General features: G+C 47.1%; 2 protein-coding genes across 3 annotated transcripts; both read left to right on the forward strand.

Annotated features, from left to right (window-relative positions):
* Positions 1 to 863: 863 nt before the first annotated feature.
* gtf2h5 (general transcription factor IIH, polypeptide 5) lies at positions 864 to 2,417 on the forward strand. Of its 2 annotated transcripts, none has more exons than XM_023807043.2 (3): positions 864 to 986; positions 1,344 to 1,431; positions 1,922 to 2,417. In XM_023807043.2, the coding sequence occupies exons 2-3, from the start codon at positions 1,397 to 1,399 to the stop codon at positions 2,100 to 2,102; spliced, it is 216 nt and encodes a 71-aa protein (XP_023662811.1). In that variant the 5' UTR covers positions 864 to 986; positions 1,344 to 1,396; the 3' UTR covers positions 2,103 to 2,417. The 2 variants fall into 2 exon arrangements, with proteins under 2 accessions (XP_023662811.1, XP_023662812.1); XM_023807044.2 differs by having other exon boundaries at positions 942 to 1,094.
* A 677-nt stretch (positions 2,418 to 3,094) lies between these two features.
* Positions 3,095 to 25,884, forward strand: tulp4a (TUB like protein 4a). Its single transcript, XM_023806924.2, has 15 exons — positions 3,095 to 3,205; positions 4,277 to 5,577; positions 10,199 to 10,327; positions 10,435 to 10,596; positions 11,992 to 12,172; positions 13,588 to 13,695; positions 13,779 to 13,948; positions 14,170 to 14,394; positions 15,271 to 15,505; positions 15,736 to 15,880; positions 16,252 to 16,396; positions 16,607 to 16,700; positions 17,198 to 17,341; positions 17,552 to 21,507; positions 22,088 to 25,884. The coding sequence occupies exons 2-15, from the start codon at positions 5,326 to 5,328 to the stop codon at positions 22,202 to 22,204; spliced, it is 6,063 nt and encodes a 2,020-aa protein (XP_023662692.2). The 5' UTR covers positions 3,095 to 3,205; positions 4,277 to 5,325; the 3' UTR covers positions 22,205 to 25,884.
* Positions 25,885 to 27,264: the final 1,380 nt, after the last annotated feature.

The following is a 27,264-nucleotide window of genomic DNA, read 5'->3' on the forward strand; positions in this document are numbered from 1 at the left end:
CAGATGAAATTTAACATAGACAAATGTAAGGTACTCCATATAGGGAGCAGAAATATAAAGTACAGGTATTTTATGGGACCTACTGAAATAAAGGTAGCTGATTATGAGAAAGACCTTGGTGTGTATGTTGATGCTTCCATGTCTCATTCTCGCCAGTGTGGGGAAGCAATAAAAAAGGCCAATAGGATGTTGGGGTACATCTCCAGGTGTGTGGAGTTTAAGTCAAGGGAGGTAATGCTAAGATTATACAATTCCTTGGTGAGACCTCACCTAGAATATTGTGTACAGGTTTGGTCACCATATCTTAAAAAGGACATAGCGGCCTTAGAAAAGGTGCAGCGTAGGGCCACAAGAATGATTCCTGGTCTTAGAGGAATGTCATACGAGGAAAGGTTATTTGAGCTAAATCTGTTCAGCCTCAAGCAAAGGAGACTGAGGGGGGACATGATCCAGGTCTATAAGATTCTAACAGGTTTGGATGCTGTTCAACCGAATAGTTACTTCAGCATTAGTTCAAATACAAGAACTCGTGGCCATAGGTGGAAATTAGCGGGAGAACATTTCAAACTGGATTTAAGGAAGCACTTCTTTACACAGCGTGTAGTCAGAGTATGGAATAGTCTTCCTGATAACGTAGTGCAAGCTGAATCCTTGGGTTCCTTTAAATCAGAGCTAGATAAGATTTTAACAACTCTGAGCTATTAGTTAAGTTCTCCCCAAGCGAGCTCGATGGGCCAAATGGCCTCCTCTCGTTTGTATAGTTCTTATGTTCTTAAAAGTAAACGTGTACTTTTCGTCAGGGTTGTCGACAGTAGGATCTGTGATCGCGTGATGAATAGCTTGGCTGTTGGGTACGATTTTTTTTTCTCACCAACGCGAAAGAAACGCGGTCCTTTTAGTCCCTCTATGTGACCCGTCCTACCCACAATGCTAGTCGCAGGTTCAGCTTGGGGGTCTCGATGACAAGCCGGTAGCCAGCTGAACATGTAAATAATATTTCTGTACCATAATTTATTATCTCTACAATGTTGGTAACAGAAGTTTCTCTGTAGTTTAGTGGTAAAAAAGCATTTCGAGATATCTAAAATGAACGAGTTAGTATTATCAGACAGTACGGACGATTATCTAGCTACCTGAGGCTAACTTGCTTTATTTTGCAGCAGTTTTAGCAAAATTTTCTACATAACTAGTAGATTATTTTACAAGCCCTGCACGATATTTATCGATAGAGTGGTTGACTGGTTTGTCGGCTCGGTAGCCTTCCAGTGCTAGCCAGGCGATCTTGTTTGTCGTCTTCATTTCTCATTAACTAATTTTATTCGTTTCTTTACATTTGTTTTCAGCCGGAGCAAATTAAGCAGCTTTTCTCTGCAGTCCGGTGCGGATATTCCCAAATATGGTCAATGTTCTGAAGGGGGTTCTTGTTGAGTGGTGCGTACAGCCTACTGCCTTATTTATTATTGCAAAACGTACGTGTTTAAATAAGGTTTTGCTCAGCGTACATGTTAAATGAGCTATTTTAAACAACTATGAGAATCATGGCGTAGTTGTTTCTTTAAGTATTTGAATTGCTTCCCTTTACCCAAAGGAACATCATATTTTTTAATAAACTTACTCATACGGATTTTATAAAAGAGTTTCAACTAAGGAGACTACTGGGACCATTTTTAGTGTGTTATTTTATTTTGAAAAAAATCACGTAATGGAAAATTTCCATAGTGCCTGTCATAGCAATGTTCCCACAAGATGCGTAATGTCTTGTCATAAATAAAGCCGCAAGTCGGAGACGGGAGAGCAACAGACAGCTGTTTGCCCTGGGTGCAGGGGGGAGAACCTTCTTTGTAGAATGAATACTTCATCTTTTGTGTAGAATGTTGATGGAGCTCTGACTGTGAGTTTGTTCCTTACCCCTGTGAAACAGTGACCCTGCAATGAAGCAGTTCCTCTTATACTTGGATGAAACCTCGGCCCTGGGGAAGAAATTCATCATTCAGGACCTTGACGACACGCATGTCTTCATTCTGGCAGAAGTAGTTCAGATTCTTCAAGAGAAAGTAGGGGAACTGATGGACCAGAACTCATTTCCCATTACCCAGAAGTAAAGGAATGTGCTTTACAACAAGGAAGAGCTCCTTTCAGAGAGCATGGTTTTTTCCAAGTGGAAATCTTTATGATTTGTGGTTTGCGCAGTATATGAGCTGTGTTTCTCTCTATTTCTGTATTGATGCACTGTACCATTTTGGTCATCTTCAGTTGGATAGTGTATTTAAATTAGTTTTTTTAAAATGAATTACCCAGTTGAAGTTTGGAATATAAAATCAACTACCTATTGTGGCTTTTTTACAGCTACACACAAACATAATGTTCATTACTGTCTGTTCATATGTGTTAAATGAATTAAACACCCAATGTTTTAATTTTGTTGTCTGTTTCATGAATCTTATTATTGGGAAGTTTCGGGAAATGTGACACCCTTTGAGGTATGTGAGGGTTTACAGTCAGGAGGTGCATTACCTACAGCTAGAAAATGCAGCAATACAAAACATCAAGTAAAGAGGATTCTTCTGATTCATTTCAATTGTCTTTATCAAGTCTGTCTTGTACCTATACCTAATTACTCTATTTATGAAGATGTTCACGTGCAACAAGCTGCTTAGGTCAAATCATTATCCCGTAACATTATCCAATACTTTGTCACGTAATAACTGTTAGTGTTTAATTCTATAGAAGTTATTTTGTCTGGTCATTTGTACTCATTAAGCTGCGCACTGCAATTTCTAAATCTGGATTAAATCTAGCAATGATGGTAGCTTGGTAGGTCTGTATCGCAATCCATTTTTGCAGCTGATTTTTGTTTATTTTTCATTTAATTATAGTCCCAAAGTCAGTGCTATTTTAAAATATTGTGGGTTATTTTCTTGCAGCTCATTACCTTAAAGTATCAAATGCTGCCGTTTCTAATGTAGAAACTGAACTATAAATAGTACCAGAACTGCTGACTGTAACTATAAATTACGAAGTGCTGGTTTATTTAAAAAAAAAAAAAAAAAAGGTTTTACATATACTGACAATATCTACTCCGCTCAAAAGAACAGTGCATTTTTCCTATTAACCGGGTTTGTGATATGGCGACCGACAAATCATGTGACCATCACGTGACCCCGGAGTGGGCCCAGCAGAGTGGCACCAACACAAGAGACGAGAGGTAAGCGATTGATTGTTATTCAGAAATATTTTCATCAAGTATCTGTTAATTAATTCTCCCTAACCTTGTTTCGCTGCATTAACGATTTGGTTAATTTAATTCCGCTATAATTACAGAAATTATGTTTCTGAAATCCCTGGCGATATACCGTAGCATTCTGGCTATTGAAAGAAGCGTAAAAACGGGATTTTAAATTAGCAAGCCAGCCCAGCTACCAATATATTGCGCTTGTGCACAGTAAAAGTGCCGTTTAATGAAATAATACATTACAATTCTTAAAATTGTACCATTTTTATTTGTGTAGAGAGTAAGCAAGCTAATCATATTTAGTATTCTCATCTTCACGGTGTGGATGTTTTATCTTTCAATAAACATTTTCTAAATTTGGACTAAATCTAGCAATGATTGTTAGCTTAGTAGATCTGTATTCGCAATCCATTTTTGCAGGTGTTTTTTTCGTTTGTTTTTCATTTAACTACAATCAGAAAGGCTACGGCCTGTCCGAACATTATTATTAAAATTATTTGTGAATGTAAAGTGCAAGACTAGTTGCTGCAATATGCTGACAATTAATATTTGAGGCCGATTCTTTCTACGGGAATTTCACATAAGTCGCTAATTACACAGTTTTTTTGGTTATGCAAAAATATTATGGTTCCTCTTGATGCGATGTCGGTTATCATTTATTTACTATTGTGCAGAATCCTTGTTGTTAGATTCTGTTTAGATCAGTGATACGTGTTGCTTTACACTTGTGTTATATTACATCGTCCTGCCTTAAATGACCCAAAACACTCAAAAGTCACGTACTCAAAAATTCTAGCTATATCAACACGTACGCAGGGAGATCAGTAAAGCCTGGTCGGCTCATTGGTTTGGGCTGTTAGCTGAACGATATACGCTCGTCTTTTGACATTTATCGTGCGACGCTTTCGCAGGTCTAGAGGCGTTTTAGTTGATTAATGCACAAAACAAGTGGGGTTGTCCCCGATTATCATTATCATTATGGTCGTCGGGGGGTCTTTCCCTACTACAGGTATAACAACCAGTAATGTTTTTGTCTTGTCACAGAACGCTCGAAGGGATTCCCGACGCTGATTGGTGGCGAGCAGGGTGACGTAATGACGTTGCCAAGCGAAGGGACATTCCTGCGGATGGACAGTTGACACACTGTTTCAAGTTGACTTGGACAGGGCGGACATTGACACAGCAGGCGAGCCGTCCAGGGACGGATAAGACAAGTGCTATCATACACAGGATGTTGCCTGGGTATTTTTTAGGCTTAGATTTTAATCTGCTGAACATCTGAGATCGAATTCAGCTTTTTGTTTAGCAGCGTGAGACAAGCTCGGTTGCCAGAGTGTTCAGGTGCAATTTAAAGGATTTGGGAACCGCGAGGACAGGAAAATCCAGGAATTGTTTTTTTTTTTTTTTTTTTTTTTTACGTCATGCACTGTCACTAAAGTGTTTACCTCTGTCAGTTACTTATTGTATGAAATCAAGATTCCTATCAAGTTACTGTCAGCTTTTAACTGTGCTTTTATGGTCAACTGAATGGAAGACTGTACATTCGCATAACCTTATTTGCATAGCTTAAGGTTTTCTAGATTAGTTGTAAAAAATTTGCCATCGCCTTGAATTTTAAAAAATCAACAGCTGACAGTAGGTCATCTAGAGAAATCCCAATGTCTTCGCGTAATTAGGTTTGTATGCTGGGATCCTTGGTAGATGTGACTTTGCTACATTTTAACGCATCAGAATGACCTGAATAGTGTGCCTTTTATTTATGCAATTTTTAAAAGCTTCTGTCAAACGTCTCTGCACCCATAAACTCTCAGTAGGAAGCCGTCTATCCTCTTTGGATTTAATGGAATGTTCTCAGGCATTTTCGAGTTCGATCATTGCTCTGGGTAGACCCTGAGGTGCTCGGTTCGGCGTGGCATTCGAGTCGTCTGGGATATCCCGGCTTATTACTATGCAGCGCTCCTCCGCTCGGGGTGCCAGCACTGACCCGGTCCACCGCAAGCGCTAAGCCAGTCACGCCGAGTTAGGCTTATAAGACAGATCTTTCCCCTGCGGCTCCCTCCCACCACTTGGGGGCCCCGGTCACTCAAGGAGGGATGTTCGCGGCGGTGGAGCATGGCGCCGTTCTCTGCAGCGACTCCAATATCCTGTGCCTGTCCTGGAAGGGCCGCGTGCCTAAGAGCGAGAAGGAGAAGCCCGTGTGCCGTAGGCGCTACTACGAGGAGGGCTGGCTCGCCACGGGAAATGGGAGGGGGGTCGTCGGGGTCACTTTCACCTCCAGCCACTGCAGACGGGACCGGAGCACGCCGCAGAGAATCAACTTCAACCTGAGGGGACACAACAGCGAGGTGAGAGAGTGATCAGTCTTCCAGTCGCTTAACCATTACTAGTGAGGTTACATTTTTACTGTTTGCTCTCAGCGCCAGGCTTAATCACCCTGGTCCAGTAAGGGGACTTAAAACCCTACTACAGTGTCTAATAATGTGTCAAAACCAGTTTTACATTAAAGAATGTGTATGATTTATACATGAAAGGATGTCAAATACTGATTTTAGACAAAAGTGTGATTTGTGACCAAAAGCTACTGTGAAGAAGTACTAACTGGTTTTGCTGTTATTAATGGATTCCTATTATTATTTAGTCAGTGTATAATGAAATATTTTTAAGACATATGATTACGTTTTTAAGGCAAATGCGTGTTAAGTGTTGGATGGTGGGACTGTGTAGTCAGTGAGAGCAAGGTGCAGCCATGGAGAAGCTAACATGCGCAGGGGTGTCACGGTGCCTGCTGAAGCTGACATACGCAGGGGTGGCACGGTGCCTGCTGAAGCTGACATACCCTCGGGTGGTTCGGTGCCTGTTGAAGCTGACATGCGCAGGGGTGGCACGGTGCCTGTTGAAGCTGACATACGCTGGGGTGGCACGGTGCCTGTTGAAGCTGACATTCGCAGGGGTGGCACGGTGCCTGTTGAAGCTGACATACGCTGGGGTGGCTCGGCGCCTGTTGAAGCTGACATGCGCAGGGGTGGCACGGCGCCTGTTGAAGCTGACATGCGCAGGGGTGGCACGGCGCCTGTTGAAGCTGACATGCGCAGGGGTGGCACGGCGCCTGTTGAAGCTGACATGCGCAGGGGTGGCACGGCGCCTGTTGAAGCTGACATACGCTGGGGTGGCTCGGTGCCTGTTGAAGCTGACATGCGCAGGGGTGGCACGGCGCCTGTTGAAGCTGACATGCGCAGGGGTGGCACGGCGCCTGTTGAAGCTGACATGCGCAGGGGTGGCACGGCGCCTGTTGAAGCTGACATGCGCAGGGGTGGCACGGCGCCTGTTGAAGCTGACATGCGCAGGGGTGGCACGGCGCCTGTTGAAGCTGACATGCGCAGGGGTGGCACGGCGCCTGTTGAAGCTGACATGCGCAGGGGTGGCACGGTGCCTGTTGAAGCTGACATACGCAGGGGTGGCACGGCGCCTGTTGAAGCTGACATGCGCAGGGGTGGCACGGTGCCTGCTGAAAAGCGTCCCTCTCTTGGGCTGCACACGGAGATCGCATCCGGTCGCTTTTCGCCCATGAATCCTTCTGCCTTCTAAACGCTCCATTTGCCTCACCATGTTTTCGCGAATGAAACTGCTTAGGTTAGCAACAGTCACTCCGCCCTTATTGTATCTGCTTAATAAACTTGGGGGTGTGGACGGCTTACGAGGGTTTTGAATTTGGGTTAGAGACCCCAGATCCCCTTCCCCCGTGACCCTGATCAGGTTGGATACAGTACATGCATGGATGAATTAGGGTTAACATGAGGACTACCCTAGATGACCCCATGCTGGATAAGCAGGGGTAATGTGGATGGATGGATGGATGACCGTTTTCTCCCTGCAGTCCATTTGCAGCTGTCCCTTCAGGGTGCCGCTGCCCATCCTCGCATGTAGAGTCCGCCGGACTGCCTGGGGCTCCTCGCGGTGTCTTGCCGTGCGCGATCAGAGCTTTGCTCTCACAAGCTTGCCAGAATTGGCGGGCTGATGGAAGGCGCCTGTGGGACCCGCATCTTAGCCCGCGTGCTATTGCAGGCCGACCGCAATGGCGGCGGGCCACCGAGGCAGGGGAAGGGTCCATCTGGGGGCATCTTCTTGCTGGAGTGCTGTTCCCTGGGTTCTGGTCCCCTCTGGATGGGAATTTAACCAGCACTGGATTATAATTAAAATGAATGCCATTCCTTTTTCAGTAATTAATCTCTATGCTACTCTAATAACTTAATAAAAATCAGTTCTATTCAGTTCTAATAATCAAAGTAATTTATCTGTGTGTGTGTGTGTGTGTGTGTGTGTGTGTGTGTGTGTGTGTGTTATTACATGGGGACGAGATGATAACACAGGATGATAAAAAGCTGTTACTTTTAACTTGGGGGATATTTACTATAAGGATAACCTCAATTCATTAAAACCGGTGACTACAATCAAAAAACTAAAAAGCCAAATGTCTTGCATTTTATTTGGTTACTTAAGGTTAAAATTAGGACTGGGTAGGGGTTAAGGTTGTTATGGCTGGGATTAAGGTTTTGCCCGTAGAAATGAATGGATGGTCCCCATAAAGATATGATTATGTGGAGTTTGTGCGTGTGTGTGATTATATCGCCCAGCTGGTATGTAAATGTCATTTCGGACGCAGAAGTCATGCAGGTTGTACGTTCATATGCAAAACAATGCTGTTAATCTTTCCGTGCCACTTAAAAATCAGTTGAAGTGTGAGGGTTTGGCCTTATCTGATTGGCTTGTCTGATTGCAGCTGCTGATTAGCTGCAAGAGGAGTAGGACAGGCAGGTTCCGGGGGCAGGTCAGCCAAGGCATGTGCCTGCATTATGAATTCCGTGTTTCTGGGTTTCGCCCCCTGCCAGGCCTTCTCTGTCTGAGAGATGTCCCTGTCCTGCGAATGGAGAGCATTCTGTATCTGCAGCCTCACTGGGGGTGGGGGTGGGGGTGGGGGGGCAGGTAGTCTACCTCCCCCTTTGGCTTCTTCTGGCCTCACTGCAGATGCCGGCCTGAGGCTCTGGTTTACATCATCGTCCCCGATGCACTGGCGGCAGTCCGCTGGTTGTCACGCAGATGCTGGCCGTAACCGGGCAGGACCCCGGAGATGGCATGGATGGCTCGGCCCCTAACGCGCTGAAGCTCTCGTAGCTGCCCCCCTTCCCCTTGCGGGTAATGATGCAGGTTCCTAAAAGTGTGGCTCATACCCCGTCCCTCCTTTGCGCTATTTAAATACGCGGAATGTCAAATAGAAGCATCTTAAAACATCTTTGCGTTTCTTACTTTCCACAGTCCAGGTCAATGTGCCCTTTAATTTTGTCGATGAACCAGATGCTTCTGAGATCAGCATGTTTTTTCCTCCTTTGGTGCAGTAATATCTCTTAAGGGGAAATTCAGTGTCCATTTGTTTACATACAAGTTCTGTCCCCCTGCTACAGTGCATGACACTGTTCCCTCTGCATCACTGGGACACTGACTCTCTGTTTCTGCCACTGGATCAGGCGGAAGTGAGCGCCCTTTAAATAAACCCTAAGCCTGTTAAACCACAGCGGCTCATGGTGTGTGTGCGAGCATGCATGCGTGTCAGCCAGACCTAAAGCTCTACATCAGAGTTTCTGCTAAAGTGAAGCAACTGAACTGGAGTTATTTGTACAGGTTACGGACTGGTTAAAATGGTGGTAGAATAATAATAATGACATTTTGTTAACAGAAATTTTAATGTAACAAGGCAAAGCCATCTTAAATGGAAAAAATAGACATTCATGTATGTTCCATACCCCCATTTGACTTTATTTGGACAGTGTAGTAAAATGTACTGGTCATGGTGTGTCTAGAGTTTATTGGTCATAGATGAGCACACAGTGAGGTCACTTAGAACATGGCTATGGCCACTCTGAGGGGATGGCTGTGGTTCCCCGATGGCTTAACTGCTTTTACTCTAAGCGTAAGGCTGTGGTTCCCCAGTGGCCTGACCTCTCTTACTCTGAGCAGATGGCTGTGGTTCCCCAGTGGCCTGACCGCTCTTACTCTAAGGGGATGGCTGTGGTTCCCTGATGGCTTAACTGCTTTTACTTTGAGCGGAAGGCTGTGGTTCCCCAGTGGCCTGACCGTTCTATGTGATGCCCGTAGCAGGACGACAAGCACCAGAGCTGGGTATTTTCGGACCAGGTAGTAAATGAGCTAAATTAAATTTTTGACCTGTGACTGCTAACACTGGGCCTGTCCCCATCCTCCCCCTGTAAGTCTGCTTCTGTGGCTGCTTATTGGTGCAGTGACCACAAGAAGGCATGGAGGGGGCCCACTGGGCGCTGCGTCACATGGCATCTGGGAGCTCCCCCCCTCAGATCGCTTCAGTAGTTTGGCCCACTGTGTGGTCAAGACCCTTGACTCAAACTGTCCAAGCATACAGGAGATCGACTGAGTGCTTCTGCTCTCCGAGGGGTGCATCAGCATCTATTCTTAGTGTCTATTCTTAGTGTCCTCCTGAACTTCGACTTCTGCGATATTTACGCTGCCGGATGTTCTCAACGAAGTAAGTCAGGTTGAGTTTCTCGCCTGGGGTCCCAGTTGGATCTCCTCAGGTTTCAGGTCTTGCTGGCACGGTTGATTTAACCAGCTACTTGCTGCCGTACAGCTTGAGCCTTTCATCAGAGGTCCAACCACATCTCAGACTTTGACATCACATCAGAGTTCCCTGTTCTGCCCAAATGGATCAGACAGTAACAAAATAAAGCTTGATTAATTAAGATACTAAGATTTTTTTAGCTGTGTATCTGTCATTCATGTAGGTTAGAAAGGTTTAGTTAACATGATTAGGGGTATGGTTATGCTTCAAGAGGGTGTGGCCACAGTCTTGAAGGACTATGATTGGTAGGTGGGTGGGATCTTCTGCTTGCTGCTCGGCTGAGGGGTGTGGTTGTCTTAACGGGGATTGCTTTTCCATCGCAGGTGGTGCTGGTGCGCTGGAACGAGCCCTTTCAGAAGCTGGCCACGTGTGACACAGACGGCGGTATATTTGTGTGGATCCAGTATGAGGGCCGCTGGTCGGTCGAGCTGGTGAATGACCGTGGAGCTCAGGTAAGGGCTCTGCTCGCCTCAGATTGGGTTTTAATCGTGAGGCCCGAAACGGAGCTTGTCCAGACTACCAGTTCCAGCACGTGAACATTTCATCTCTGCCCCCTCAGGTTAGTGACTTTACCTGGTCCCACGACGGCACGCAGGCCCTCATCTCCTACCGGGACGGCTTCGTGCTGGTGGGCTCGGTCAGTGGCCAGAGACACTGGTCCTCTGAGATCAACCTGGAGAGCCAGATCACGTGCGGCATCTGGACGCCCGACGACCAGCAGGTACGGCCCGCCCAGGTGGTGGGTTTGAATCCTGTGGCTGGCAAAATTAACGTAGCAGGACCTTAACCTCTGCTGCTCCAGGGTCACTGGCTGACCGTCTGATCCCGCGCTTTTCTCACTTGTACGTAACTTTGGACAAAAGCATCATGTGCACTGGACTGGTCCACAGGACACGTCACCCTGTATCACGTAAAGTCAGTCGCCAGCTAAAGACCGTCCTTGAGAACGCATCCATCGCGGGGGTCCGCGGGGGTCCGGAGCCTACGGGCACAAAGCAGTGAACCACCCAGGATGGGGCACCAACCCATCGCAGGGCACAAACACCATTCACACCTATGCATAATGTGACAACTCTGATTTAGCTCAGTTCAGTTCAGTTTTATTTGTGTAGTGCATTTACATTGTCTCAAAGCGCCTTACATCATCCCTGCCCCATGCCCTTAGTGAGAAAGCCAGAGGTGACAGTGGCTAAGAAAAACACCCTAGAAGGACGAAACCTCGAGACGTAAAGAAGGAGCTCATCCTCCATGGGCCAGCAGGGGAAGTCAAATGAACAAGATGGCAAAGTCGTAACGCGCAGGGTCCATATTTTAGCATTTGAGTCTCAATACGGAGGGCAGGCGGGTGCTGGGAGGCAGGTACTGGGAGGCGGGTGCTGGGAGGTGGGTGCTGGTGCTGGGCAGCACACCCCAGGAGGGGTGGGGGGGGAATAAAAAGTGCATTAACCATTAGCCAAAGTAGGGGGGCAGTGCAGTTTACCTTAGTACGTTTTTGGACTGTGGAGGGAAACTGGAGACCCTGGAAGAAACCTCACAATGATGAACCAGGGTGGAGACTCAAGCCCTGGTCCCAACACTGTGAGGCAACTGTACTAACCCTGCACCACCATGCCTTTGCACCACCATGCCCCCCCCCCCGAGGAACATGGTCCTAAGGGCCTTCAAATCTGTTTCATTAGCTTAAGGCGCATTAAGACCCGTAACATGAAGCCTGTTACAGAGAGAGGAAAATGTTCAGCTTGCAACCAAGTGCAAAATCTGAACCCTAAAACTTGTGGAAAAATTTAACAAATACATGTTTTATTACAGTGTTTAAGGAGAGAAATATCTGAGACGATATTTAAACCATGTTTGTCGTGGGTATGTGAACAGAGTCGTTATTGACCCTTGCATGTGAAATTAATTTTTCCGACAGAGGTAGTGAGACTGGCTGGTTTTTTAAGGCCTCAAGTTTACTAATTGGTGCTTTGACTAATTAATGTTTGCACACTTCTGTCTCTCACATGCCAAGCTAAAATGTTAAGGATGGGTATTTGATGGGGGGGGGGAGGGGGGGTGTCAGAAAGTTCTGGGCAGCTTGGGCGCTACAGAGAACAGTCGATGTCCGTTCCCGCAGGTGCTGTTCGGCACGGCAGATGGCCAGGTGATCGTCATGGACTGCCATGGCCGCATGCTGGCCCACATTCTTCTACACGAGTCGGACGGGATCGTCGGCATGTCCTGGAACTACCCCAACTTCCTGGTGGAGGACAGCAACGAGAGCGACACCGACTCGGATGATTATGTTCTGCCCCAAGGTAACCAAGCACAGCCCTGAGTACATTAGATTGCTACCCCTTAGAAATAGTCGTTGCCTGCATTGTGTTGTTATATAGCGACATTGGTGTGTGTGTGAGTGTGCGTGGTCACACATTAAAGTTTACCTGTTCTGCTCAAGTTATGTCTTCATCATGATGTTTTTTGAGAGTTTTTGGACTGTTCACGTGGTGATTGTCATTTAGTCGCATCAGTTACTAATAGAAAAAAAAAGCAAATAGGAGGTTAAATTTTAGTAAATAGTAAGGTCAAATTGAAACCACGATGGAGACTTGACTCGGACTCTAATTTTGTGACTCATGAGCATCTCTGACTAGGCATGTGCGGAGCTGGCCTGTGCTGTGAGCCTGGCTTACATATGGTGTTCTTGGTAATAAGCTATCTGATTAGCAGCTTCTGAATAGCAGCCTTTGGATAACATCATTCAATCGGCAACCTCCGGTCAGCATCATCCAATTAGTGGACACTGGTTAGCAGCCTCCAGTTGGCATTGTTCATTTTGCAGCCTCTGATTAGCAGCCTCTGATTAGCAGCCTCCGGTTGGCATTGTTCATTTTGCAGCCTCTGATTAGCAATGTTCATTTAGGGGCCTCCAGTTGCCATTGTTCAGTCAGTGTCTGGTTAGCATTGTCTGTTTAGCAGCCTCTGACTAGCATCATCCAGTTAGCGGCCTTTGATTAGCATCCTCTAGTTAGTGTCCTCGGGTTAGCATTGCTCAGTTAATAGCCTCTGAATAGCAACTTCCAGATAGCATCATCCACTTAACAGCCTCTGATTAACAGCCTTCAGTTAGCAGCCTCTGAATAGAAGTTCTCTGTTAGCATCATCCAGTTAGCATCCTCTGGATAGCGTCCTCTGCTTAGCATTGTTCAGCTAGCAGCCTATAATTAGTAGTCGTCGAGTAGCATTGTCTGGTTAGTTGGTCTACTCTGAACTGGCTGCAACCATGTGAGCATATCAGCACCAGGAACAAAAGCGAATTCACAGAGGATTTCCCCTCCGGCCGCGGTTGAAAGTTCGCCGGCAAGGCTGGCTGACGTGGGCCCGTCTGCCCGCTGACAGCAGTAGTCCAAGGTTAGCTTGCTTGGAAAGGCAGTAGTGAAAACCCAAAGACTCCCAGATGCCTTCAGCTTGACAGCTTGAATAAACTTTTGTTTTGGAACCACAAAAGGTTACTGTGCTGAAAAGAGCGAGAAGAGGAAACGCCGCATGATGCTAAGTCGCGGTGTTTGCCAACAGAAGCCTGTGCTTGTCCTGTCTTTTCCCCCTAGCTTGCTGATCCGAGTCGGACTTCATAGCAGGGTGGAAAATCCCGACTTGATAGTCTTCATTATTTTTCAGTATGACGATAATCTCTCGGATGACCCCATAATAGAATTAAAATGCCTCTTTGCAGTGCACCACCTAAAGCCTCTGCTGACTGTCAGCTTCACATCTGGGGACATCAGCCTGATGAACAACTACGACGACCTCTCCCCCGCCATCATCCGCTCGGGGCTCAAGGGTAGGTGGGCCGGCCACTGGGCCAGGCGTGTCAGGGTACCCGACTCCTGGGGGGCGGCTCCTAACCTCTCTGTCGGCACGCAGACGTCGTGGCACAGTGGTGCTCCCAAGGGGACCTGCTGGCGGTGGCCGGCATGGAGAGGCACGGCCTGACCTCCGACCCCACGTGCGCCCCTCCATTGCCCAGGAACGCCCTCGTGAAGTTCTACAACATCCACGGAGAGCACATCTACACGCTGGAGACGCCAGCTCAGGTGGGCTCCTTATCCCACGTGAACTGTCATCCACATGATTTAGCTGATGTGGCTAATTTAAAAACATCCGCGTCAAGCTTATCTGTATAAGCAGTTTGACGATGCCGTAGCCTTGGGGTCCTGGAGTCGGTGACTCTTAGCAGGCAACACACTGTAGAAACCCAGACCAAGGGATGTAAGTACAGCTGGAACTTAACCCCATGTGCTCCTACCCTCTCCAGCGGCCCATCAGCACCCTGTGCTGGGGCCACCGGGACTCGCGGCTCTTCCTGGCGTGTGGGCCGGCGCTGCACGTGGTGCGGGTGGAGCACCGGGCGGCCAGCCTGCAGCTACTGTGCCAGCAGGGCATCGCCAGCGCCCTACGGGACGAGAAGGACGTCGGCAAACTGACCGTGCCGGCGCGACTCTGCGCCTTTGTCTCGGCGGCCTTTGCCCCCACCATCAAGGTGAGGTCCGGCACTGGAGCGCAGGTCTGCTGCGCAGTGACCGCAAACCGACCAAACGCCGACCACATGCTGGCCAGATGCTGGCGTGAAATCTCATGTTGACTCATACTGCCAACACATTAAGCGGGACTTTCCCTTTAAATACCCAGTTACCATATACTCCCGTTGGTCGGTGGTGTTATAGTTTTGTTTTTTTAGTTTAGTGTTTAATTTTATATTATTTCCCATTTTCATTTGAAATACAGTTTCGATTCAGTGTGATTTTACAAGTTTTATTTTTAAATATATGTTCCTCTTTTGTTTTTATGTATTTTAGATTCAGATTAAGTTTTAGTATTTTAGCTAATTTATATGTCTGATCTTTAGAGAATCCTGCATGAATGCATAGTGCACATTATGTGCTAATGTCCCCAAGATCGGCAAAACATTTTCCAGGTATTATTAATGATAATCAAAAATAAACAAATCATTACTTTAGCAAAATAATAATAACAATGGTAACGGAAATTATTTGGCGTTTGTTTTTATTTCATTTCCGTTAGTTTTGGAAGCAGTATTTATTACGGAGCCCTTAAAGGTTCCCGTGCAAAAAAAATTCTCGTGTGCATGACTTGTGGGCAAGATAATCTCACTTTCGCGTACTCACGACTTGCATTTTATTTTTTTGCACAGGTCCCTTCAGGTGCTGCGTAATTTATAGTTTTCACTTGGTTGTATTTTTAAATGTTATTTTCGTATGTTACTTCGGTTCAGTTTACGAAAATGTTTTATTATAGTTTTAGTTTTTGTTAACTCTAGTAACTCTGCTGTGAACTACCTCACATACCCCACGATTTGCTTCTGACCCTGCACCCCCGCCCCGCCCCGCCAACGCAGCCGCCCATTCCGGACCCCAACAACATGCGCGACTTCGTCAGCTATCCCACGACGGGTAATGAGCGGCTGCACTGCACCATGAAACGTACGGAGGATAACCCCGAGGTAGGCGGGCCCTGCTACACCCTCTACCTGGAGTACCTGGGCGGCCTGGTGCCCGTCCTCAAGGGCCGGCGAATCAGCAAGCTGAGGCCCGAGTTCGTCATCATGGACCCCAAGACCGACGGCAGGGCGGGTGAGCCCCCTTTCATGTTTTGGGGCCTAAACCGGAACATTGTGGTGGCCTTGTTGGGTCCCCCCTGGGATGTGCAGTTAGTTTTTCACCCCAGCATGGTTCATGCTTCAGATGGATGGGTGTCTCTTCTGAAATAGGCCACCCTGCCCCCTGCTGTTGGCTTGGGGAACTGCGGCTATGAGTGTCCTTATAAGGCTCCTCCTAATCACACTGGGCTGTCTGTTTTTCAGACGAGGTATATGGAAACAGCTTCATCTCCTCCATGATCGACAGCTGCAACTGCTCCGACTCCAGCGACATCGAGCTGAGTGATGACTGGGTCGGAAAGAAGTCACCAAAGATTTCCAGAGGAAGCAAGTCGCCTAAGCTACCCAGGCAAGAACGTTTTTTTTTTTCTTCAAGAACTATTTTCTGCCATTCTCATTTTGCTTGGGGAAGGGAAATACAGCTTGGGGTGGCATGGTGGTGCAGTGGTTAGCTCTGTTGTTTCACACCTCTGGGACCAGGGTTCGAGTCTCCACCAGGGTTCCATGTATGTGGAGTTTGCAAGTTCTCCCTGTGTCGTCACGTCTTTCCTCCGGATACTCCAGTCCCCCCCCTCACCCCGCCCCCACAGTCCAAAATGTTCCCATAATTAATAATTTACTATGAACTGTTATGCATTTTGATTGATGCATGCTTTTGCAGACCGATGTTTATATTAATTATTCTCTCTGTAGAGACTTAGTCTGTCCCTTTACCAACAGGATCAATATTGACCCGAGAAAATCTCCTAAGCTTTCCCGAGCGACACAGGAAATATCCCGCTCACCACGGTTACCGATTCGGAAGCCCTCGATTGGCTCTCCTAGTCTGACACGCAGGGAGTTCCCACTGGATGACATCATTCAGGTACTGCCTCTCTGCATGCCTGCTGGGTTGAGGGCATCTCCATCCGGTCCCAGCCTTGCCTGTTTGACTTATTTCCTTATTCCTCCTATTTTCAGTATTTATTGAAACTTTTGGCTGTTGCCAAGGGGGTTTAGGGTGGGGATTGTTATGGACACGTGTTTTACCACCAAGGCTACGATCTGTACCTATGGGAACTTCTTTGCTTTGCAGCATAATTACCTTGCTCAGGTCACATCCAACATCTGGGGAACGAAGTTTAAGATTGTGGGGTTGGCCTCCTTCCTGCCCACAAACCTAGGAGCAGGTAAATCTACGAGCACCGCACAACACTCGCACAAGCTGTTGCGGGGTGCGACCAGAAATCCGTGTCCGCACTGTGCCACAGGGGTTGTGACTAAAGCTTATATTAAGGGTGGGGTGGACCATTAGATTTTTTAAAATGTTAGGGGGGATCGGTCGCACGGTCTGGATATGAAAATACAGGACATCACATTCTATATTGGTTCAAAGTGGGACACAACATTTTATTGTTCAATAGGGGATGACAGGTGGCAACTTTACATATAAAATCATTTTTTTTTTTTTTTGTATTACTTTTTAGTGGAGGCCCCTGGGCCTCAGTTTGGGTAAGCCCATGCATTAAGGCGCCCCTGGCACTGAGGCATATAGCCTTGGTGATCTCTGCTTTGATCAAATAGCCATTGATATAATTTCAAGTTCTTTGCATTTGTCGCAGTAATGATTGTTACCTGTGGGCTGTGAATTATACAACCATCTGACAATATCCTCTGTGCCATTCAGTCATCTACAAGACAAGCCTGCTCCACCTCCAACCCCGGCAGATGACCATCTACCTACCGGAGGTGCGCAAGATCTCCATGGACTACATCAACCTGCCTGTTTTTAGCCCCAATGTCTTCAGTGAGGATGAGGATGATCTGCCAGGTATGAAGTCCCTGCCAGTTGGCTTATATTGCTGAACCGCTGATATTTAGGCATGATGGTAAATAGTACATTTTCATTAATTGTGAGGGTCTAAAATCCACATATTATTTGTGCTTTGTGTAAAGCAGCAACTGCAATACAAGTAGTAATAAAGTAGATATGACTTAAGAGCCCATTTTGCTTATAATGGTGTTGAATTTATTTTTCCAGTGACGGGGCCTTCTGGCGTGGCAGATGACAACCCCCCATGCACCGTTAACATCCCTATTGCCCCTATTCATAGCCCTGCCCAGGCCATGTCACCCACACAGAGTATCGGCCTAGTCCAGTCTCTGTTAGCCAATCAGAACGTTCAGCTTGACATCTTGACAAATCCTACCGCGACTGCAGGTGTGGCAGGTGTCTCAGACCACAATCAGGACACAGCACTGACAGCTCAGTATTCAGTGCCCACGAGGTACTCCAGTCCTGGGCAAGTGATATTTGGGGGTCTGGAGATGGGACGTCTCTTGGTTGGACCTCAGCAGCAGCAGCAGCAGCAGCAACAGCAACAACATTCTCAACATCATCAACAGCAGCAACAACAACATCCGCAACATCAACAGCAGCAACAACAACATCCGCAACATCAACAGCAGCAACAACAACATCCGCAACATCAACAGCAGCAACAACAACATCCGCAACATCAACAGCAGCAACAACAACATCCGCAACATCAACTGCAGCAGCAACAACATCCGCAACATCAATTGCAGCAGCCGCAACATCCGCAACATCAATTGCAGCAGCCGCAACATCCGCAACATCAATTGCAGCAGCCGCAACATCCGCAACATCAATTGCAGCAGCCGCAACATCCGCAACATCAATTGCAGCAGCCGCAACATCCGCAACATCAATTGCAGCAGCCGCAACATCCGCAACATCAATTACAGCTGCCGCAACATCAATTGCAGCTGCCGCAACATCAATTGCAGCTGCCGCAACATCCGCAACACCAATTGCAGCTGCCACAACATCCGCAACACCAATTGCAGCTGCCGCAACATCCGCAACATCAATTGCAGCAGCCGCAACATCCACAGCATCAACTGCAGCAACAACAACATCTACAACATCAGCAACAGCAACATCTACAACATCAGCAGCAGCAACAGCAACATCCACAACATCAACAGCAGCAACATCAACAGCAGCAACATCAACAGCAGCAACATCAACAGCAGCAACATCAGCAACATTCACATCAACATCAGCATCATCAGCCGCATCACCATCAGCACCAGCATCAACAGCAACAACATCCACACCAACATCAGCAACAGCATCAACACCAACTTCAGCAGCAACATCAACATCAGCAAAATCAGCAACACCAACATCAGCACCACCATCAGCAGCAACATCTACATCAACAGCTGCAGCATCAACAACTGCAGCATCATCAGCATCAACAACTGCAGCATCAACATCACCAGCACCAACAGCAGCCACACATAACTCAACAGCTGCAGCACCATCATCAGCAACATCCACCCCAGCAACAGATTCAGTCTCAGCAACATCAACAGCAGCAGACGCACCAACAGTTTCAGCAGAATCAACAGCAGCTGCTGCAGCAGCATCAGCAGATCCAGCAGCAGCAGCTGCAAATCCAACAGCAGATCCAGCACATGCAACAGCAGCAGCAGCAGATCCAGCAACAGCACCAACAGCAACTGCAGCAGCACCACCTGCAGATGCAACAGCTTCAGATTCAGCTGCCCCCACCACTTCCTTCTAGCCAGCCCCCATCTTCTTTGCATCAGCTCCAGGGCACGTTGCAGCTGCCCCACCCCTCCAGCGACCACAGTACAGATCGAGGGGAGCATGAACACCTGCTGAAGGTCAAGCCGCTGCGCTCCGTGCCGCAGCTCGCTGATGGCGATGCCTTGGTTTTTAGTGCCCCCCTGGAGCTCAGCAAGATGAATCCGCCTCCTCCCTACCCAGGCACAGTAGCCGGTGCTGTCGCCATGGCAGCAGCCTCCACCAACCCTACAGGTGTGGCAGCAGCAGCCTCTCCTGCTGGTGCCTCACCTCTGCCGGTAGACCTCTGCCTGAAGAAGAGCGAGTTTTCACTGTACCCACCGGCCCCACCGTACCAGACTCCACTGGGCTATGAGAGAATCACCACATTTGACAGCAGCGGCAATGTGGAAGAGGTGTGCCGGCCACGCACCAGGCTTGTGTGCAACCAGAGCGTGTACACGCTGCAGGGCCCAGGCAGCTCTGCCACCCTGAGGGTCACATCCTCCTCTGAAGGTAAGAAGGTGCAGCTCCCATATACATCTGCCACACTCAACCGGCTCACAGTGCCACGCTACTCAATTCCAAGCGGGGACCCACCCCCGTACCCCGATCCTGCCAATCAGACAGGTTCTGCGCGAAGCCCCATACAGCGGATAGACAGCAGCCTGATCCATGCTACACTGCGGCGAAACGGCAGGGAGAGGGATGTGGTAATCAAGGCCTCCCAGATGATGGAGGCCCAACGGACCTTACCTACCAAGTCCAAGGCCAGTGCACTAGCAGCCTCCTACCAGCAAAGGACCGCCACAGCCTTGTACACGTGTAGCCAATGCAGCAGTGGTGGCACTAATGGAGGAGCGACTGCAGCCAGTGTTGGTGGGGGCAGCGGGATAACCGGGGGGACCATCATTCGACAGGACTTCCCAGTAGGGGCTGCGGCTCAGCACAGCACGGTAATGGTGCACTCTGGCAGTGCCTCACCTCTCACCTCTCAGTCCTCGTACAACTTGCTGAGTTCGCTGGATGGCAGCCGGGACCGGACGGACTACGTCAACTCAGCCTTCACCGAGGACGAGGCTCTCAGCCAGCAATGCCAGCTGGAGAAGTCTCTGCGCCACATGGCCCTGGGGGAAGTTGGCCTTACGGTGAAGCGGCCCCCGCCTTACCAGTGGGACCCAGCTACTACCGAGGAGATATGGATTCCCCAGGATCGGGCTACCCTTTCCGCACCCCCTGGGCCCCATAAGCCCCCACCGCTCTTCCTCGGGCCTGCCCCACACGTGGACGTGTCCCGGCTGCCATTCGTCCTCTCGCCTAAGTCCCCTACAAGTCCTGGTGGTGCTGCGGCCTTCCAGGCTGGTGGATATCAGGTCTCCATACCCTTCCCTACAACCCCCAATCCATATGGTGGGCCCCAGCTGCAGGCCATGCCACCTCCCCCTCAGTCCTGCTCCCCCAAAGAAGTTGTGACACCCCTGCCCTTTCCTCAGCAGGACCCTGCCATAGTGATGCCACCTGGGTATCCCCCAACTCTGGCCTGCTGCCAGCTGCCCCCAATGTACCCAGGGGCCAGCTCTTGCACTGCTCTTTCGCTGCCCCCCATTGCCCTGCATCCTTGGAACCCCTATAGCCCCTGCCCCCCTGTGCAGAATCCCTCAGGAACCCTGCCCAGTAAGTCCCACCTGGTTGTAGAAAAGCCTGTCCTCCCACCACCTCCCCCAGCTGAGCTTCCGAACCCCACAAGCCCCCCAGAGGCAGTGGCAGCTGCAGCAGCAGCTGTGGCAGCAGAGACTACAGACAGCTTCCAGGAGGTGCTGTCCCTGAGTGAGAGTCCGGTGCCACAGAGATCCGACAAATTCGGAAAGAAGAGCCGCAAAAGGCTAGATAGTCGTGCTGAGGAGGCCAGTGTGCCTGCCATTACGGAGGGAAAGGCAAGGAAGGAGGGCCGCGTGCTTGGTGACTTCAACTCACTCATCTCCAGCCCCAGGCTGGGCCGGGAGAAGAAGAAACCCAAGAACCAGAAAGAGCAACAGAAGTCCAAGAAGCTTAACAAGACTAATGAGTTCCAGGATAGTTCCGAGAGCGAGCCGGAGCTCTTCATCAGCGGCGATGAGCTCTTGAACCAGAGCCAGGGGAATAAGAAGGGCTGGAAGAGCAAGCGCAGCCTACGCACGGCCAGCGAGCTGGATGACTTCAAGGGCCGCAAGGCCAACGAGAAGGAGGACCGGGGCTTAGGCAGCCAAGGCTTTGTGTACGTCATGGCAAACAAGCAGCCACTCTGGAATGAAGCCACGCAGGTTTACCAGTTGGACTTCGGGGGAAGGGTCACACAGGAATCAGCCAAAAACTTTCAGATCGAGCTGGAGGGAAGACAGGTAAGGGGGGATTTTATCTTATATCCAATGACTCATAGTAAAACGTCAAAAATTCTGAAACTTTTTTGCATACAACTTTGGGATTGGCCTTCCATCGGTGCAGACACTTATCTCGTTAATAACTCAAAAAGTATTTGATGGATCTTTATCTATCTTTGCAGACACATTGCATAGGTAAATATCTGGAACTGATCAAATTTTGAGACAAATCACATCAAAAGTGAAGTAGTGCTGCCTAGTGATAGCAAAGAGACAGGCTATCATTAGCGTGATAACTCAAAAAGTATTTGTAGGCACATTTTATGGGTGAAAAACTTGAACTGATCATATTTTGAAACAAATCATAACAAAACTGAAGGAACATTGCTTAGTGGCGGCAAAAGGAAGGGTGACCGCAGAAAACACGACATTGAACATGATAACCTCAAGAAGTATTTGAACAGCTATGTAACATTTTGTTTTCAAACTCCATTTCCATTGTTACATGAAGTGAATATACACTGATCTCCCTGGAACTTTCCATGCACCATAGTCGCCAGCTGAACCATGTTTCTCCATCTCCTCATCTCAACACTTGTAGGTGATGCAGTTCGGCAGGATCGACGGCAATGCCTACATCCTGGATTTTCAGTACCCGTTCTCAGCCGTGCAGGCCTTCGCCGTTGCTCTGGCCAATGTCACCCAGCGGCTGAAGTGAGCCTCCACCTTCTGCTGGAAGAGATGGGCACCGTGATGTGGAAAAGCCATTGTGGCCAAGCTGCTGTACCCAAAGCTGCAATGGAGTGTGGGATGGGTACTTTGGATGTTTAGCAGGTGATGGACGTGTCATTTTCGGTCACCTTGTGGGACACAGGCTCCTCTTTCCGTGGCTGTTTTGCGGATAGATGCTGGCCAGGCTTACAGGGGCCAGTGGAATTAGACTGTCCTCGTTACTGACTGCCTTACATCATTTGATTTGTTTCCTATGAATACTGTTAGTTTTTTCAGTCTGGTTTTTAAAACACAAAACAGTAATACTTGAAAATTATGAGTCGCTTACTTACAGACCTTACGCGTACTACTGGGCACTGAAGTCGTGAGCTGTCTGAAAATATCAGAACGTTGTGGTTACAGTTTTTAGCTTTACTCTAAACAGGTCACGTTTTGAACTGAAACGTTATGCATCTTTCAGAATTTTTGGGTCAGCGATTCTTTCGTTTAGGCCTGCTGGTTTAGTGGTTGCAGAGCGTCAAAGATGGACATTAAACAACCATTTTGAACTTTCGAAACTGAACCTCATGATGTTTTTTTTTTATTATTATTATTATTATTATTTTTAAGGTCCCGAGGGTAGTACTTGAAACAAAAAAAGAAGAAAGTAATGTCAAAGATGGTCTTACTTTTTTTTTCCTTGGAAGGTGTGAGTTTGCAGAATTTGTCTGGAAATACAGCTCAGCACATTAACACACGTTTCACGATTTTGTTTTAGTGAGATCTATTTAATTGTGTATTGTCCATAATATTTTAATTGTAGTGGTAGGTAGTCCTTTACATTTATGTAGCATTAAACAATCTTAGTACCTTGTTTACAGATGTTTTTGGGGGAGACAGGAGGTAAATTAGCCTGTTTTATTTGAAAGGTAAAATGGTGGGATGGAAGTGTAGTAAAAACTAGGGTTTGGTGCACAGTTGATCTGGACTGTGTGGAGGAGGTGAGCAATTAGGAGATAGATTTTCTGATACTAAGCAGCTGCCACTTCTGTGAAGTGATTTTGTTTTTTTTTCTAGGCACATTTGACTTGTCTTTCTTGACATGTAAGCAAGGTACAGGGGTTGTATGTTTCACCTGTCATTTCACCATATAAACACTTGTCAAATACCATTGTATCATTGTAATGTGCCTAGCCCATGAAATTCAATTGAGAGGATGTTAAACGTATAACTAATATGACCTTTATATTTCGTAATTGATGTGTGATTGAGGCCACGGACAACTGTAGAGATAAACCTTAAGAGCAGTTGATGAAAGCCCATAAAATGGACCGTTTCGGACTACCCGGGAACACTGGTTTTTAATTTGCATAATGTGTCACATTGTTCCTTACGGCGTGCTGCCAGCTGACAAGGTGTCCAGGTGCTCGCGCTTCGGGTCACATGACGTGCCACTCATTCGTGGCTGTTCTTTGCCGTCCGATCCTTTTCCCTGAGCCCTGATCTGAGATCAGCGTTATTAGGTAATGGGGAATGAAACGAAACACAGTGGAGTAAGACGAGGGAGCATTTCAGAGAGATATCAGACTCCGCAGTGTTTTATTAGGTGTATTGAATCATTTTGTTTCCTCAGGTTCATGCTTTAATACCACTGGAGATCAGGAAAGCAGGGGGAATGATCCCTAAATCAATGCCAAAGGCTGAAAACTGTCAGGGGCATGAAAGATCTTTATATGTGCCGTGTACTGAAATGCGCTTAAATAGATTTATGTATCGCCAACATGCCGACTGACCCCCCCCCCCCCCCCCCCTCGTGTCATGTGGTACCCAGTTCCATTCACTGAGGTCCGCAACCCAACCTCAACCCGCTAACCACAACCACGGTCCTGTGTAAACGAGTAAAATGTGCCATTATATGTTCTTTTGGCATCGCATTCCCTGCGTGTTTCTTGGTGGCATCGCATTCCCTGCGCGTTTGGTGGTGGCTGGTTTTACTCCCGATCCGGCACGGCACGCTGGATGGGCATACACGGTGCATTTCTGGGCTGTGCGTCGCTCCATGCAGAACTGTGCGCTGTCGTGTTGGGATCGTACTTCACCATACAAGAGCTTTCTGATGACATTCTGTGGGAGAGTATCAGGCTGACCTGAAGGATTTCTTTATTTTATTTTAATTTTTGTTGGAAAGAAAAAAAGTCTTGTCATGTTTGTGATAAATGAAGCAAAACGTCTAGCAATTCAGTGTAAGCTTTGCGGCGAGGAAAGGACAGACTTTCATCCGTATGTTCGTTTGCTTTCGTTCCCCAGATTGACCATTTTAGTTGTGCAATATTTCCGACAAAGCTAATTTCTTTTGCTGTTGCATTCTGGCACTACTTTTTACAGGAGAAAAGTGGACGTGTAACGCGAACATCTCATTCATATATTAGTCTTCACATTTTATTTATACGGATATCTTATGATAGTTGATGTATATAATTTGTGGATTTGCTGAAGAGTTCCTTGTGTTTAAACGATCTGTTACCAGTGTAATGTGGGGGGGAGGGGTTGACTTTGCCTGTTGTGTAAGACTGATTGGGACGCCACAGGAAGAAAATTAGTTGACAGTGTGTGCTTGAGTGTAGTACTTTAGTGTAGTTACACAGGACCTGTCTGTCCAGTAAAGTCTGTTAGTGTCCATTGTGAGGTACACCGATCCCAGTGTTATATCTATATATACAGTAAATATATTGCTTTTGTCAGCATGAATGCCAAACCATACGATTTTCTTTTTGAGAGTGTTCGTTTTACTTTTTCTTCATTTTTAAGTAGTGCATATGGCACGTTCACATGACGGTTGATAATTTTGATTTTAAGGCAACTTTTACAATGACGTTACTGGTTTTTGGATTTTTTCCGCTATTGACAGCCTAAAAGGTGAGCTGCGTAAGAATTAAGGTTACCTTATTAAAATCCAACCGATGAAGTAATCTGTACTGGACAGTGTAGAATGTGGCATTCATTTGATATAACCGTGCTTCATAGATGTAGGCTAAAAGTAAAATACTTGAAAAAAACCAAAATAAGTTTTTTTTTTTGTCAGATTTGATAACTGAATGTTATAGTTTGTGTTAATAAGGCATGCCATTTAAGTTATTTCGCGGTTATGTATGTTTTACGTTATTTTAGAAAAACGTGATGGATGGTAATAAGCATGAATTTGCTGTCGGTTTCAAAGACACAGGCTGCTGTGGCTAAATCTGGAAACGGCATTTGTGTTTGGTTATAAATACATTGTTTTTTTTAGTTTACTAGAAGAGCGGTCATTCACATGAATAAGAAGTTTTCTTTGTCTTTAAACCGTTTACCCACAATGCACTTGGGTTGGACCAGGCTGTAGCTGGTAAGGGGGGAGGGGGGTTGTGACTCTTGTGGGGTGTCCATATTGATGCTGACTTTCTCCATTTGTAAAGTACTGTCTGATAAAGAGGAATGCTAAAATGTCCTTTTTGTGTTTTCTTTTCCTTTTTCTTCCCAATATGCAGACCTAAAATGGTACAATTATAACTAATGTAACTGGCAGGTGCCAGGTTTTGTATTGTACTGTAAAACGAACGTTTTGTTTAATTGAGTTTTGTTTGTTTCCCTAGAAATGGAGTTGTCAGTTGTTCAGCTGTTGCTTAATAAAACGTGCAGGTTGATAATTTCTCCTCTGCATCTGCGTCTCCCTGCCATGCCAGGACTTGTGCTGAGGCTAACTGGAATTACCAAATTGATTCAAGAATCAAGAGATTTATTTGTCACATACAGTACAACATGCAGTGAAATGTATCTCTGAGTCACCCTTATTTGGCTGTGCAAAAACAGAAGAAAAAGGTAAGAAGTAAAGTAGGAGTAAAAAAGAAAATTACAATATATAAATATAATCTATGGAACCAAGTGTATAACCTAAATATACAATCCAAATATACTATCTAAAATCTAAAATATAGTGCAATGGTGAGGATGTACAGACTAAAGTTAGTACAGTAAAGTGAACATGTGCCGTATATGTGCATTCCAGTACAAACATACATAGTGTAGACAAGGACCAGAATTATTTTGAATTGAGAAGCCTTATGGCCTGGGGGAAAAAACTCTTCCTGAGTGTCTCTGTCCTGGACATTAGGCAACGGAACCGTCTGCCTGAGTTCAGCCTGCGGAACAGACAGTTTGCAGGGTGTAAGGAGTCCTAATTATCTTAGTACCTCTGGACCTGCAGTGTTTTTTGTTGGTGTCCAGCAGGGAGGGCAGAGGAGATCTGACACGACGCTCGGCCGCCCTGATCACCCTCTGCAGGGCTTTGCGGTCCTTTAGAGTAATGTTCATGGTCAAGATGCTCTCCACAGCAGCTGAGTAGAAGGTTTTTAGGATCACTGGAGTGACCCTAAATCTCAGCTGCCTCAGGTGGTATAGCCGCTTCCTCGCTCTGGTGACCAGAGTGCTGACATGTGAGTGCCAAGTGAGGTCCTCAGTGAGCAGAACCCCAAGGTATTTGATGTTGTCAACCCTCTCCACTGGAACACTGTTGATCTGGAGGGGTGACAAGGAGCGCTGCTTCTTCTTGCTGTAGTCCACTATCAGCTCTTTAGTTTTGCTGACATTCAGAATGCCCATAGGTGTGCGTGTGTGAGTGAATAGTGTGTGAGTGTGCCCTGCAATGGGTTGGTGCCGCATCCTAGGTTGTTCCCTACCTTGCGCCTGTAGCCTCCAGGATCGGCTCTGAACCCTCTGTGACCCTGCATTGGACAAGCGATTGCAGAAAATGGATGGATGGGTGTTCAGAAGATCTGTTTAGGTAGCTCTGCTGGAAACCACTGGACCAAGACCATAGGACCAAGCTCGATACTGGGGGGGAGCACAACTTAATTTGAATGCAAATGTATATTTTCTTTTCTTTGGGGTGGGGGGTGGTTGGGTCCGAATGAAACTAAATTAAATATTGGGGATACATGTTCCTCCATTACCCAACTATATAGGTCTACAGTATATGCTCTATAATATCAACATCTACGCAGCTTATTATTTGAGTCAATAGCTTTATAATCG

Source organism: Paramormyrops kingsleyae, chromosome 19 (assembly GCF_048594095.1).
Source record: "Paramormyrops kingsleyae isolate MSU_618 chromosome 19, PKINGS_0.4, whole genome shotgun sequence".
Taxonomy (NCBI): domain Eukaryota; kingdom Metazoa; phylum Chordata; class Actinopteri; order Osteoglossiformes; family Mormyridae; genus Paramormyrops; species Paramormyrops kingsleyae.